Raw genomic sequence first — 12,602 nt, forward strand, 5'->3', positions numbered from 1 at the left:
GAGTTTGATTTGATTGGATAGTTTAGTTGGGAACACAAAGGAATGACCACAGCTGATCACTAACCTTTAACCTAATCGACTAAACCGCTAAACGAAGACGGAAGACCTCGATCACCAATTCACTCTCTTCTCCACTCGATCTCCAGATATTCTTCTGTTCTTCATCTAAATCCCAGATCCCCTCCCCGTCAACGACGGGCTCGTCTGGGACAACGGCACGCCGTTTCCCGAGCCCTGCATCGATCGCATCGCTGACACCGTCGGAAGGTACGGTGACTAATGTGTGATGTTACAGTGAATCCCGACAGGTTTCGATCGCTTTCAATCCGTTTTCCACTTCCAATTCCCCCCACTTTCATGTTTCTGTATTTGGTTGTAGTTGAATTGGTTTTAAGAATTTGTGGACAGATGAAAGAAAGTTAAGTGACGATAAAAATTCATATCTTCAATTCGTTGTCTTACTTTGAATTGGCTGTGGTTCTGATCACAACCAATTGGCTGTGATGTTACTCTGAATTGGTTGTGGTTCTGATCACTTTCTTTCTCATTTTTCCATAACATTCACGCACACATATGGATCTCAAGTTTCTGTCTAGTTTTTCTTTCAATCTGGGCAGCTGATGAGTCTCATGGTATTGTGGGTAATTTGCGTCTGAATATTCAATGATGTTTTACTTTCACCTTGGAGAACTGATGCCCAAGTTTTTTTTTTTGGTTTCCAAGTTCTATCAAGTTTCTGTTATTTTTGGCTCAATTTTGTGGGATTATCTTTGTTGTACTACTCAATTTTGATTTATCAAGTCATTGTTTGCTTTGTTGGCCAAAGTTTTGATCGTCACAGCTGCATCCTGGAATGATTGAAATCTGGAAATTTTGGATACCTGTTAAGTGTTAAGTAATTGAGTACTTAAGTGTGGGCAAAAAAAAAAACAGAGAGAGAGAGAGAGAGAGAGAGAGAGAGAGAGTCGGGTATCCCGAATTGGGCCCGGGCCCGACCCGATCCCGCTCGGTTTCGGTACCTTCAGTACCAACTTTAAAAAAACGTAATCCCGTCCTGGCCCGTCCTGAATAATATTTTTCGTACCGGGCTCGGTATCACTCAGTAACCAGGCCGTACCCAGCCCTATAATAAAGCATAGAGCTTTAAGAAGTATGGGTGTTCCTGAACACCCCATTATTCCTGGCATCCCATAATTTCTAGCAGATCATTAGAGTGATTTCAATCCACATAGAATCTTTAGAAATATTAACCATAAACTCCAACCAATTTGTAATCCTAGTAAAGATAGTTCGGACCATGGTACACCCATTAGTTCAGAACTATAAAATAAATTTTCAAATGATTGTATGTGACATTTTTTTTTTCAATTAGTAAAAGAAATTACAAATAAAATCTCCTAATATGATCTAAACCATGAAAATCAAAATTAAAGGCTTGAGCAGCAGATAGAGGTATAACTTTGTTCCAGCTAACAATATTGACAGTGTTCTAGATTGGCAAGTGCAATTTTAACAAAGTTCGCCGCTCTCCGAACATGCTTGAATTCAATGAATTGAAATTGATTTGCCAGGTAATTAATGTCATGTACAAATAACTTGATACGTCAAGGGACTGATATGACGTTATTTATACAATCAATAAGGATCTTCAAAGATCCTTCTACCTAAATTTTAGAATGACCATGAATATGGGTAACATGAAGGCCTACTCTAAGGGCCAAGGCTTTTGTATGAAGGGCATTTGAGTGACCAATCTTTTTAGAAGAAGTTAATAGAGGAAATCCGTGATCATCTCTTATAACAAATCCAACAAAATTTTGAGGTTGAAGATTCCATTGAATGATATTAGTAGAAGAGAGCTTCCTTATAGTATGTCTATCTATGTAAGAATCATGAGATGATAATTTATTAATTCTAATTAATAAATAATAAAAATAATAAAAAATCAAAATAATAAAAGTGAATATAGATGCTTATCGTTTATTAATGAGAGGTGAACCTTATAATTATGGAGAAAAAGAACAGAAAGCCGAACCAATATACAGAAGTAGCCGCTTCAGGCCAACATATATGCATTTCTGCTCACAAAGCGAGAAGAGTAATCATATTTGAATGATGGTTATGTGAGTGATTTCATAAAAAGATAAATAAGAAGATACATTTCTTTGTGACAATATTAATGACTTTAGGTTTGTGGAAATGTGGTGAAAATTTAAGAGGACATCAAGGTTGTTAAAGAGTTTATGTTGTGCTACCGTATTAAATATGTTGAAATATGCACAATTAAGTACGATTCAATTTAAACACGTTGGGGAATTCAAACTCAACCTGTCCATTAACGGGTTACCCACTTGATCCACACTATCCCGACATTGAAAAGTTGTACTAATATAAATTACAGTCAACCAGCATCACACATATAAATAATTAATGCATTGACTAACTTTGTCATAAAATTACATGAAAAGACTTCTCAAAAAGTATTAGGTACTTGTATTGAAAAAAAAATCCATACAAAAATAAAGGGCTAATCGAGTCATTTTCGAGTTGGGGGTAAACCCAACCGTTTATAAAATGTGTCTTGGAGGTTTGACACGCAAATAACATATTCTTTGAGGGTGGCTTTTTATTTATTTATTTATTATTATTATTATTTTTATGGAAATAGGTCAGCCATTTCATTATAATTTAGCAAGCAGTACAAAAACGAAACACCCTTTTGGGGTCGAAAGAAAGAATCGTTCCTTAGAACCTCATGAAACCCTATTCTAGAAGAATAAAATCCCAAAAAATCCCGAGTACACCCACCTTTTGGTAAATTTACACACCTTTATTCTAACAAAAACCAAGAAGCCTCGAAGCTTACATAAAAAGATTCCAACTAAGCCACTGGTTTTTCCGACCCAAAACAGAATTAAACTAAAGCATTGGTAGAATGTGAGCCATCACATTCCACCGATCCCTCCACAGCAGTAGACGCTGACGAATGAGTAGTCCCATTCACCCCCTCCAGCACTAGAGCATGTTCACCTACCCTGTTAGGATCAGAATCTTCAAGGTTTGAGTCAAAACTCAAAGCTTTTCCCCGACGCTTATACTTATGCAGCTTTTTCACATTCTACTTACTCCCTTTGGGGCGCCCAACCTTCTTCTTCTTCGGTGAAACCCAACTGAAGCTCAAAACCCAGCAGGCCAAAAGGACCTAGTTGAATCCAGATCCAGATTGTGCATCAATGGAAGCTGCCAGAACCCTGTAGCTACCGTCGTTGACACCATACCTCCAAATTTAATATTTAGACCTCCTCTAATTTTTGAACTATTTTATTTCCATTTTCACCATTAATTTGCACCATTTTGCAAAAAAAAAAAAAGGAAAAAAAAAAACCAACTGCTATAATTCTATCCCTTTCTCTCCCTATGGCATTCAACCATTTCTCTGTTCTTCACCCCGTGACTCCCTCTCTCCCTCCCTCCATCACCATTTGATCTGATCTAAAGAAAGGAAAAAAAAAAGAAAAAGGAAGAAACAAAGTAACAAACTTTGATATGAAATTGAAAAGAAAAACGAACCACCATGTGCTCTAAGGTCTCGTTTGGTTCACATAAGGGAAATCAAATCCTTTGTCTTTCCCGTGGGGAAGAGAAACTAAAGTTCCTGTCAGGTATCCTTTCCTGTGTTTGGTAAAGCAGGGAAAGCATCCAGGAAAGACCATTTGATTTCCCTTCCGATGTTTAGTTGGTGCAGGAAAGGAAAGTAAAAATATATCAATGTTTCAATAATACCCTTCTATTTTAAAATAAAAACAACAACCTTGATAGTCAAGTTTCTGGAGCAGTTTACTAGTCATAGTCTTGTTTACATTATCATCATTTGCTACTGCAACACATCTCTCCCTAAAGAATGAAGAGCAGTTCAAAATAGATAATAGCCTTACATTGGTCAAAAGTTCAAAATAGATCATAGTCTTTAATAAAAGTTCAAAATATCTAGATCATTTCTTGAGTCATCATGCTATCCTAGAAGAAAAACAAAAGAAAACTGGGCTGGGAATTCCAAACCGAGATCCCGAAACTGATCCCGTCCGATCTGAGCCGAAACCGATCGGGTCGGTATGATGAGTCGTTTCGCCGGAATCCCGATCCGAACCGTACCGAAACCTCTACAAACGGGTCGGCACCAGTATGGGTGAAAAACATACAGTATTGACCGAATCGAGCCGAAACCAGATCATGACGGCGGTTCCTGTGGCGATCTGTCTCGGATTGAGTTGCTGGGATTCGTGGTGAGTCATGGGTACGGGTTGACGGAAACGGCGGGGTGGTGGTGTCGTGCGCGTGGAAGCCCGGGTGGAATAAGTTGCCGGCGACGGAGAGGGCGAGGCTGAAGTCGAGGCAGGGAGTCAGATCCAACACCAGAAACAAAGCGAAAAACAGCTACCTGAATCGAAAGTGATAAGCACACCAGGATCCACTTGCGCTTCCCATTCCTAACGCTCGTCATCCTCCATCAACACCACAGACTCAGTCCTCCTACTCACTGACGTCGGCGTCGCTTAGCCGCTCGAAAGCCCCTTCAGCCTGCTTTTCATCTCCATCTGCGAACTGTTGAAACCAATTGGTACCGAAACTGTACCGAATCGATCGGTTTCGGGACCAATCGGTATCCCTGCTAAAATTCCGGCATCCCGAACCGATCCGAGCCGACTATAAAGTCGGTATAGGTCTCGGTATAGGCTCATTCCCGAGCCGAGCCAAACCGATCCCACCCCGAGGAAAATCAATCCCATGGAGTTTGAGTGGAATGAGTTTACCCCCAACTTTCCCCTATGTCAGGAAAGCATTTCCGGGCTTTGCGGTTACCAAACAAAGGAAAGGAATAACTTTCCTTTCCGGATCTCTCAAATCCGCGAAACAAACGAGGCCTAAGATTCACAAGCTCAGTTGGGCAATAATCATAAATGCTGATATTCTCAAGACCTCTTTATTAACTAATTTGCTGTAGAAAAAAAATTCAAATTCAAAATTCAACTTCAATTGTGCCCAAGTAATTTCAAAATTCTTGAGGAAGAACACAAAATTAGTTTTGAAACTGAGAGTTTAAAATCTCATCCGATCGTGAAATTGTTTGTGCGTAGTTGTTCTTTTTAATTTCATTTTTGTTGTTGTTTTTCATTGTAGAGATTTAATTTTTTTCTTTGAACAACCATTGTAGAGATTGATATATAGAAGAAACAGGTTCAGAGGTATAACATATAAAAATGGGTAAAACAAGAAGTTTAGTGAAGAAAAAGGGTCCTTAACCCAAAGCACCAAAATAGTCAAAAATCATCCCACTTACGTACGCCAGCAAGAGATTTGTATTCCCACCGACCCAATTTAAAATAAAATGACGATATTACCCTTGACCCAATTAAAAAACTACCATGTGCCACTCAATCATCCTCCTCTCTCTCTCTCTCTCTCCTCGCTCTCTGTGTGCAGACCGGTGACAGCTCTCTCTCTCTCTCGGCCAGCGCTCTCATCCCTCTCCGATCCGGCGATATCTCTCTCAATCTGTGCAGACCGGCAGAATTTCTCTCTCTCTCTCTCTCTCTCTCTCTCTCTCAGCTAGCGCTCTCATCCAACTCTGATCCGGCGACATCTCTCTCTCTCCCTCTCACGCTCTCGGCCAGTGTTCTCATCCCACTCCGATCCGACGACATCTCTCTCTCTCCCCGCCGCTGTCTTCCATTGATGGACCTCCACCGTCTTCTGTCTCTGATCTACTGCTGGAAACAGAGTTTTTCCGGAGCGGTCCGTTTGGTTTTGTGAGAGAGTTTGCTTCGTAGGACTATTTTGTGATTATTTCGGCTTGTTTTCGTTGCTGAGAGAGTTTTCTCCAGCCGGACTAGCGGCTTCACCGACAAGAATTTCATCTTTTGGCTATGTTTCGTTGACGAAGTTTTTTTTTTTTGTAATTTTCACCAAAAAAAATTGCACTTCTTTGTTTTACAAATTAAGCTGTGTTTTTTTTTGGTCAGTTACAAATTAAGCTGCTTGATTGAAGTGAAATGGTAGAAGTAGGCATTTCGGAGTTGGAGCTCCAAATCACCCGCGAGAAACTCTTGACATGGGTGCCCAAATCAATTTTTTTTTTGGTAAAATGTGGGCAGAAGTCCCAGAAGGAAATGTCTATTGGGGGGCAATAGACGTCTATTGGGGACCAACAGAAGTTTTGAATTCATGTAATATTTCCTAAATCAAAGTTTTATTTGTCTAATTTTACAGAGATTAGTTTCCATTTCGGCGACCGAAAGTTTTATTGGGAGCAATAGATGTCTATTGGGGGGCAATAGAGGTTTATTGCCTCTCTATTGGGGGCAATACACGTCTATTGAGGGGCAATAGATCTCTATTGCCCTTTTATTGGGGGACAATAAACTTTTCCGGCAACCTATGAGATCTAAGACGACCTCTTTGGGGACCTCCGACAAGGTTTTCAAAAAAGTCCTGTGGGCGGCAGCCGGTGATCGGAATCGGGCGACCGGTTACCAAATTCCGGCGAAAGTTGGCTAGAATCCGGCGACCGTTAACTAGATTCCGGCGACCGGTGACCTGGCTCCGGCAAAGTCTCTTATGGTTTCTCTTTCTTCCATTTTCTCTCGCTCTCTCTCTCTCTCTAAGTAACAAAGGGGTGAGGATAAAATGGACAAAAACCCGAAGAAAAAAGTGCAAGGAGGTCCAAATATTAAATTGGGAGGTATGAATAGAACCACCCATTCTTTAATCATGTAGATCCGATCATTTTAATTTCGTGAGAGATCTGAATCATTATTAGGCCATATCAAAAATTAATTTCTAGTTGTCAAAGTTAACAACATGTTAATTTCTAGTTGTCAGCTTGTCACATTTAGTACCCTCGTTTATGCACAGTGAAATCTCACCACCTGGAAAATACCCAACAGTAACATCTCTTGACTAGTTCCTTCCCTAATTAAACCATCTTAAAACCCTACCAATCCCATTCCAACCCCTTCTAAAACCCTCCACCATTCTCCAGCCACCCAATCTCAACTTTCCTCTCTCTCACTTCCATGGCCGCCTCTGTTAACAACATCGCAGCAACATTCGCCACCGTCCCAGTTACGTCGTCTTCATCTTCCTCAAATCCTCACCAAACAAACTTCTCAATTTCAACGTCTCACAAAACCATCTCCGCCTCTTGTAACCTCCGCAAACCCAATTTCAGGGCCCAATCGTCCCCCCTTCTCAGCCTTTATGGCCCACCCGGCCCACGACCCGATCGGTCCATCTCGACCAGAACGATCACCAAGCCAACCAAACTCCCATTCTCAGCAGGCGATAAGCTCCCGAATGCATCCCTCTCGTACCTCAACCGAAACGACGTCGTTAAATCCGTCACTCTCTCCAGCCTCTGCAAGGGAAAGAGAGTCGTTTTGGTGGGCGTAACGGCGCCGTTCTCGCCGGGTTGCACTCGGTTCGTCAAACGAGTTAAATCGGCGAGGGAGAAAACTGCGGAGGTGATCGCCTGCTTTGCGGTCAGCGACGTTTTCGAGATGCGTGCCTGGGGAGAGATCCTGGCCGTTGGTGAGAGAGTGATGATGTTGTGCGACGGTCTAGGAGAGCTGACCAGGGCACTTGGCGTCTCTCTCAACGGAGCCGTTAAAGCTTGTCTCGGCTTAGGTGTACGGTCCAGGAGGTTTTGCCTGGCTTCTTTCAACGGCGTGATCACAAACGTTGACTTTGACGAAGAAGAGGAAGAAGACGCCCTGATTGGCTGATTTCTTCCCAGTAATTGTTCATTGAGTCCAGTGGGCCTAAACCCAAACCACTAAATTGCTATGGTATCGCCCATTCGTTTGCATCACCTTGATTTAAATAATTTTGTTTTCTTGTTTTGTCAGAGGATTTAATTATGCTTACATATTCACATATTCACATATTCAGTAAACTGAGCAAGATAATTATGCTTAATCACCATTGGATGTAAATTTAAGGGTGGAAAATAAAACAACTCAATTTAAAATTAATTTTTTGCACTATTAAATTTATATCTATAGATAATTGAGCATAATTTTCTTCGTCAGTTACTAACGTAGTGAAAACCACCGATTGTTGTATTGAGATATTATTCATGCTATTAAACTAAATAAATATTCTTGTAATGAATTTTTTTTTTCTTCTCTTAAAATTAAAAAATGTATTTAAATATGGAATTGAGAGCTTGTTGAATATTGTAGAGCATTGCACTAGCAGATCATTGTATATTATATATCTTCATAATTACAATAATATATCTTCAATCTTTATGCCAATTTGCTACGAGAGTCGAGAGACTCTGAGCAATGTTCTTCAATCTTATTGCTACTCCTAAGACCAATGGGATATCCCAACTCGTTATTCAGTTCTAAACGAGGTTTTACTTGGGCCGGACAGAAAAAACGAAACATAATAGACTATATTGTATGTATCTAAGTTGTCATAGCAACGAGATTAGTTTCCGGAAGGTGAATCTGCATCATCGTCTCCGCCCATATCTCTGAAAAAGAAGAAGAGCGAAACAAGGGTAGACGTAAGTTAGTTGTCAGTATAATAATGCGATTAGGCGTAAATACTTGAATATAATGTTGCACCAAAAGAGTAGGGAAGCAATTAACTTACGAGAATTTGCCTTTAAACCAATCAGCCCATGATGAACCGGTTTCCCTAGCTTCTTGGGCGGCATTGGAAGCCTTGTGTCCAAAATTCTCCGCTGCATTCTTTGCCTTTCCCGCAGCGTCGCTTGCTTTGTCAATCATGTCTTTGTCTTCATCACCAAACACCGAATGAATGTGAACCGATATGATCAGCACCAATGCGAAAATGAACACGAACGAGGTCTTTGCCATCTTTTCTGATATTTGATTAGAGTTTCTTCCCAAATACAATACACAAGGCAATTAAGTTATCTGAACTACTTGCTACGGTGGAAATGGTGCTTGATTTATAGTCTTCGGGTTACTAATCCTGGGGTTATAATTAGTCAATGGCTGGTGTGGAGGTGATAACAAATAGGGAGTTGAGAGGCCACCTTCACTTGCCCATCTCTCGCAAATATTTGTGTCAACAGGAATGTTCCCGTTTTAGAAGTAAAAATGGTAAGAAAAACGAAAAGTCGGGCGTGCAAATGTGATGGGAAGAAATTATTTAAATTATTTTAAAACTACTACGTGTTCATAATTTCTAATAATTTGATTGGTTCATGTGGTCTTGCCTTGATGGTGATAGGTTATTATTATTATTTTTTTTCTTTTTTTTTCCTGATACACGTGGTCATGACTTTATAACCGGGACTATGGAACGTGGTTGTTTCAAACCGCACAATAGTTACTCTCCGGTAGAGACCCTATGATTTGGTTATTGTCACATATTAACCTAAATAAGTTAGTTAAAGTAATTTGACACTGTTCATTGTCAGGGGATGTAGCTCAGATGGTAGAGCGCTCGCTTAGCATGCGAGAGGTACGGGGATCGATACCCCGCATCTCCATAGTTTTGTTCCCTCTTTTTCTTAAGTGTTTTTTTTTTTTTTTGTTCCCGCCTTTCCTGATTCCTCACACTCTTCTCTTCCAATTCAAAAGAAAAACCAGTTGGAGGTTCAGATCTAAATAATACCTGCTTTATTTGTGGCCCTTAAATCTACAAATTTCAAAGTTTCCTTCTCCAGGTAGATGATGACGACCCCAGTGACTGATTCATCCCAATGGAACAATTTGATTTTCTTGATGCTTGTGTTTCACCTTTCCAATTAAAGGTCAGTGGATGGAGGAGAAACCACTTAATTTAATACTGTTTAATTGCCAATTACACTTTTGATAGTGAATCTGATGCGTTCTAATTACCTATTTAATTATATGCTTGATCAGATTCAATGTATTAGTTGTCGATGAAAGATCGACGAATTGTCGGACGCGTACTTTTTCAGTGGATATGTTAGTATATTTACTGGATTTTGTTTTAGTCCATGTAGGATTTCGTTTTATAACAGAGAAAAAAAAAAAAAAAATTCAAACTACACAGAGAGACAGAAACACATAATATATTGCTTAATTTCTTGTAGAAATTCATGCATAACCATAGATAATAAACACAGTGGTTAGTCCTTGAAACTCGCAACACATTCACACTTGGTACTTGGTAGGAAGCAGGAGAAACTAATAGGCAGCATGACAGGGCAATATTGCATATGGTTTTTACATTTCTTCATCAGATCTTCAGATTTTTCATAAGCCTGTATAGATTAGAAGGAATTAGCATTATAAAAAAACTTTAAAACTTTAAGTACGCATAAAAGAAGCTTGTAGAGTAATATAGAAACTTCTAGTTGTCTTAGCTGACTTAACTAACATTATCTTAAACACATCCCATTAATTAGCTAAGGAGACACATGCAATTAGCCAGTTTCTTCTGGGAGCTTCCTTTTGAAGTAAGCTGTCCAATTTAAAAATGATTTGCCCGACTCGATCGTGGTTATTGTATTGTGTGTGATTCTTTAAATCTCTTGAACTACAAAAGCTGCAGAGTGCCTTAGCTAAGATCCAACAATCAGTGTCGCTAGCAAGCCTCTGGGGATCAATGAAGGAATCTGATAATTAAGTAACTTAAAAGGTCATGTATGGCGTCACACGACGGTCCTCATCATCTGTTTTAGAAGAACTGGCTGAGCTAGAGTATATAAATTAAACTAGTTTACTCATAGGAAACCATGTGCATTGAGAACTAACATAAGTAAGGATTAGATTTCATGTGGTGTTTTTCTTAGAAGCGGAAGTTAAATATAGTATGGAGTGTGGATATACTATAAAAAATTATTAGGGAAAAAACATATAAAAATTAAAGAGATATTGAACTGTCGCTGCCAGAATGGGGATGACATAACATAATCGGGAGGGATTACGTGGAAGGGTTATGCTCCCCTAGAGTTTTCTCACCTAATAATGCTGGAAATTAAGCTACCGAAACCCTGTTCATTTTCTTATGATTTGTTAACGAGTTAAGCTGCACGTGTCTTGAATAGACAAGGAGGGTGTCCTATACCTAATGACTATTCTTGATGTAGAAGCTAGATCCTATTCTTGATGTAGAAGCTAGATCCTATTGTACGTGCACCATCTTAATTAGAAATTCTCGATCAAATTACAGTGGATGCTTTCAAACCTTCTGAACTTGGTTTGAAATTTTCATGCATTTTCATACTCGGAAATCCCAAGCCAGAACATCGATCCCCATAACAAAGTTCATATACTGGGGTACCTATTGTGAACCTCCTACTTTATCAAGTCGTTTTTGGATCCATATATAACTTGGTAGAGCGATGACATAAAGGCACTTAAAAGAAGATTCTGACACATGCACTATCTTCTATGCTTAGACACAAAGGGATCGATATCATTACCATGGTTGCTTAAGAAATGAACAAATATATATACCAGAAAATGAAGGAGTTATTAAAGTAGAACTCGATACCTCTGTTCATAATCAGCAATTCCTCTAGAGCTGCTTCCAGTGGCCCTGTAATTGGGTATAGCGACTTGACCAGATTCTATATGCATGAGATCCTGCACCAGAATCTCATAGTGCCTCTTGACTTCCTCAGCTGATTTTCCACCCACAGCCTTGGCCACATTGTGCCACCGGTCCTGCGTGTCCTTGTCGTACACAGCCAGGGCCTTCTCGAACCGCTTGTTCTGCTTCGGCGTCCAGGAGGAGTTGGAATTCCGCGACGAACTCAGGGATGCCATAACTTGATTAGGCAAAGAAATTAAGCAAAAATGAGAGGAGCTGGGATGATGCTGTGGAGTTTGAGAGTGGGGAAGTGAAGGAATGCAGAAAAGGGCTTTGGCTAGAGTCAATGAGTTAGAAGACTGAAGTCAAGGGGAGATGATGGTATGCGAAAGAGATTGCCATGCTGCCTTTATAAGCAGGAGGAAAAGGGCTGTGGGATTGTGCAAGTTGGCGAATATTTTAGGACACAAACAAGATGTGATTCGCTTACCTTGTAGATCAACGCTATGAAGGACAATAAGCAAAAAGTAGATAGATAGCAATAGCTTGTATATTTTCAAACCTCAGTTGTCTTCTCCTTACTGCAAGTGGGATTTTGAGAATTTACAGCCTGGTTGGATTAGATCCCAATTAGTGTAGGTACGTAAGAGCTAGCTTCTAAGTTCCTTACCATTTGGACATCTTGTTATCTTTAATGTACCGTATTTAGACATGGCAAGATGCTATGCACGTAGGTATGATGAAAATCTTGAATGTGCATTATGGCTACGTCATATGTCCGCTCCACTAGTTACGTTTCAGAAACTTAAAACTCTATACACCCAAAATACATATTTTGTACGCGAAATACTTTTGTTTTCTATTAACTTATTACACATAGATTTTGATTCTTAGACAAGTCTATTGGTTGGACCAATTAAGTCTCTTGTAAGCATGACATATAGATAAGTGCTAGGACTTGGGAGTTTGAAGATAGATAAGATACACAATTTAGATGACGATGATTTGAATGAAACGCAAGAAGAAGAAAATGTTGTGTTGTCTTGCATTCATCATCA

At 39.7% G+C, this 12,602-nt stretch overlaps 1 protein-coding gene and 2 non-coding genes across 3 annotated transcripts; 2 read left to right on the top strand and 1 right to left on the bottom strand.

The window, feature by feature from the left end:
- Positions 1-608: 608 nt before the first annotated feature.
- Positions 609-702, top strand: LOC133741568 (small nucleolar RNA Z101). Its single transcript, XR_009862013.1, has one exon. It is a non-coding gene; the product is annotated as a small nucleolar RNA Z101 (small nucleolar RNA).
- Positions 703-9,456: 8,754 nt separating this feature from the next.
- On the top strand, positions 9,457-9,529 carry TRNAA-AGC (transfer RNA alanine (anticodon AGC)). The gene has a single exon. It is a non-coding gene; the product is annotated as a tRNA-Ala (tRNA).
- Positions 9,530-10,062: 533 nt separating this feature from the next.
- On the bottom strand, positions 10,063-11,941 carry LOC133739307 (protein RADIALIS-like 6). Its single transcript, XM_062167056.1, has 2 exons — positions 11,506-11,941; positions 10,063-10,270 (listed from the first exon to the last, which is right to left on the bottom strand). Exons 1-2 carry the CDS (start codon positions 11,778-11,780, stop codon positions 10,246-10,248), a joined length of 300 nt encoding a protein of 99 aa, XP_062023040.1. The 5' UTR covers positions 11,781-11,941; the 3' UTR covers positions 10,063-10,245.
- Between the last annotated feature and the right edge of the window lie 661 nt (positions 11,942-12,602).

This window comes from Rosa rugosa, chromosome 3, assembly GCF_958449725.1.
Source record: "Rosa rugosa chromosome 3, drRosRugo1.1, whole genome shotgun sequence".
In the NCBI taxonomy this organism is placed as follows: Eukaryota; Viridiplantae; Streptophyta; class Magnoliopsida; order Rosales; family Rosaceae; genus Rosa; species Rosa rugosa.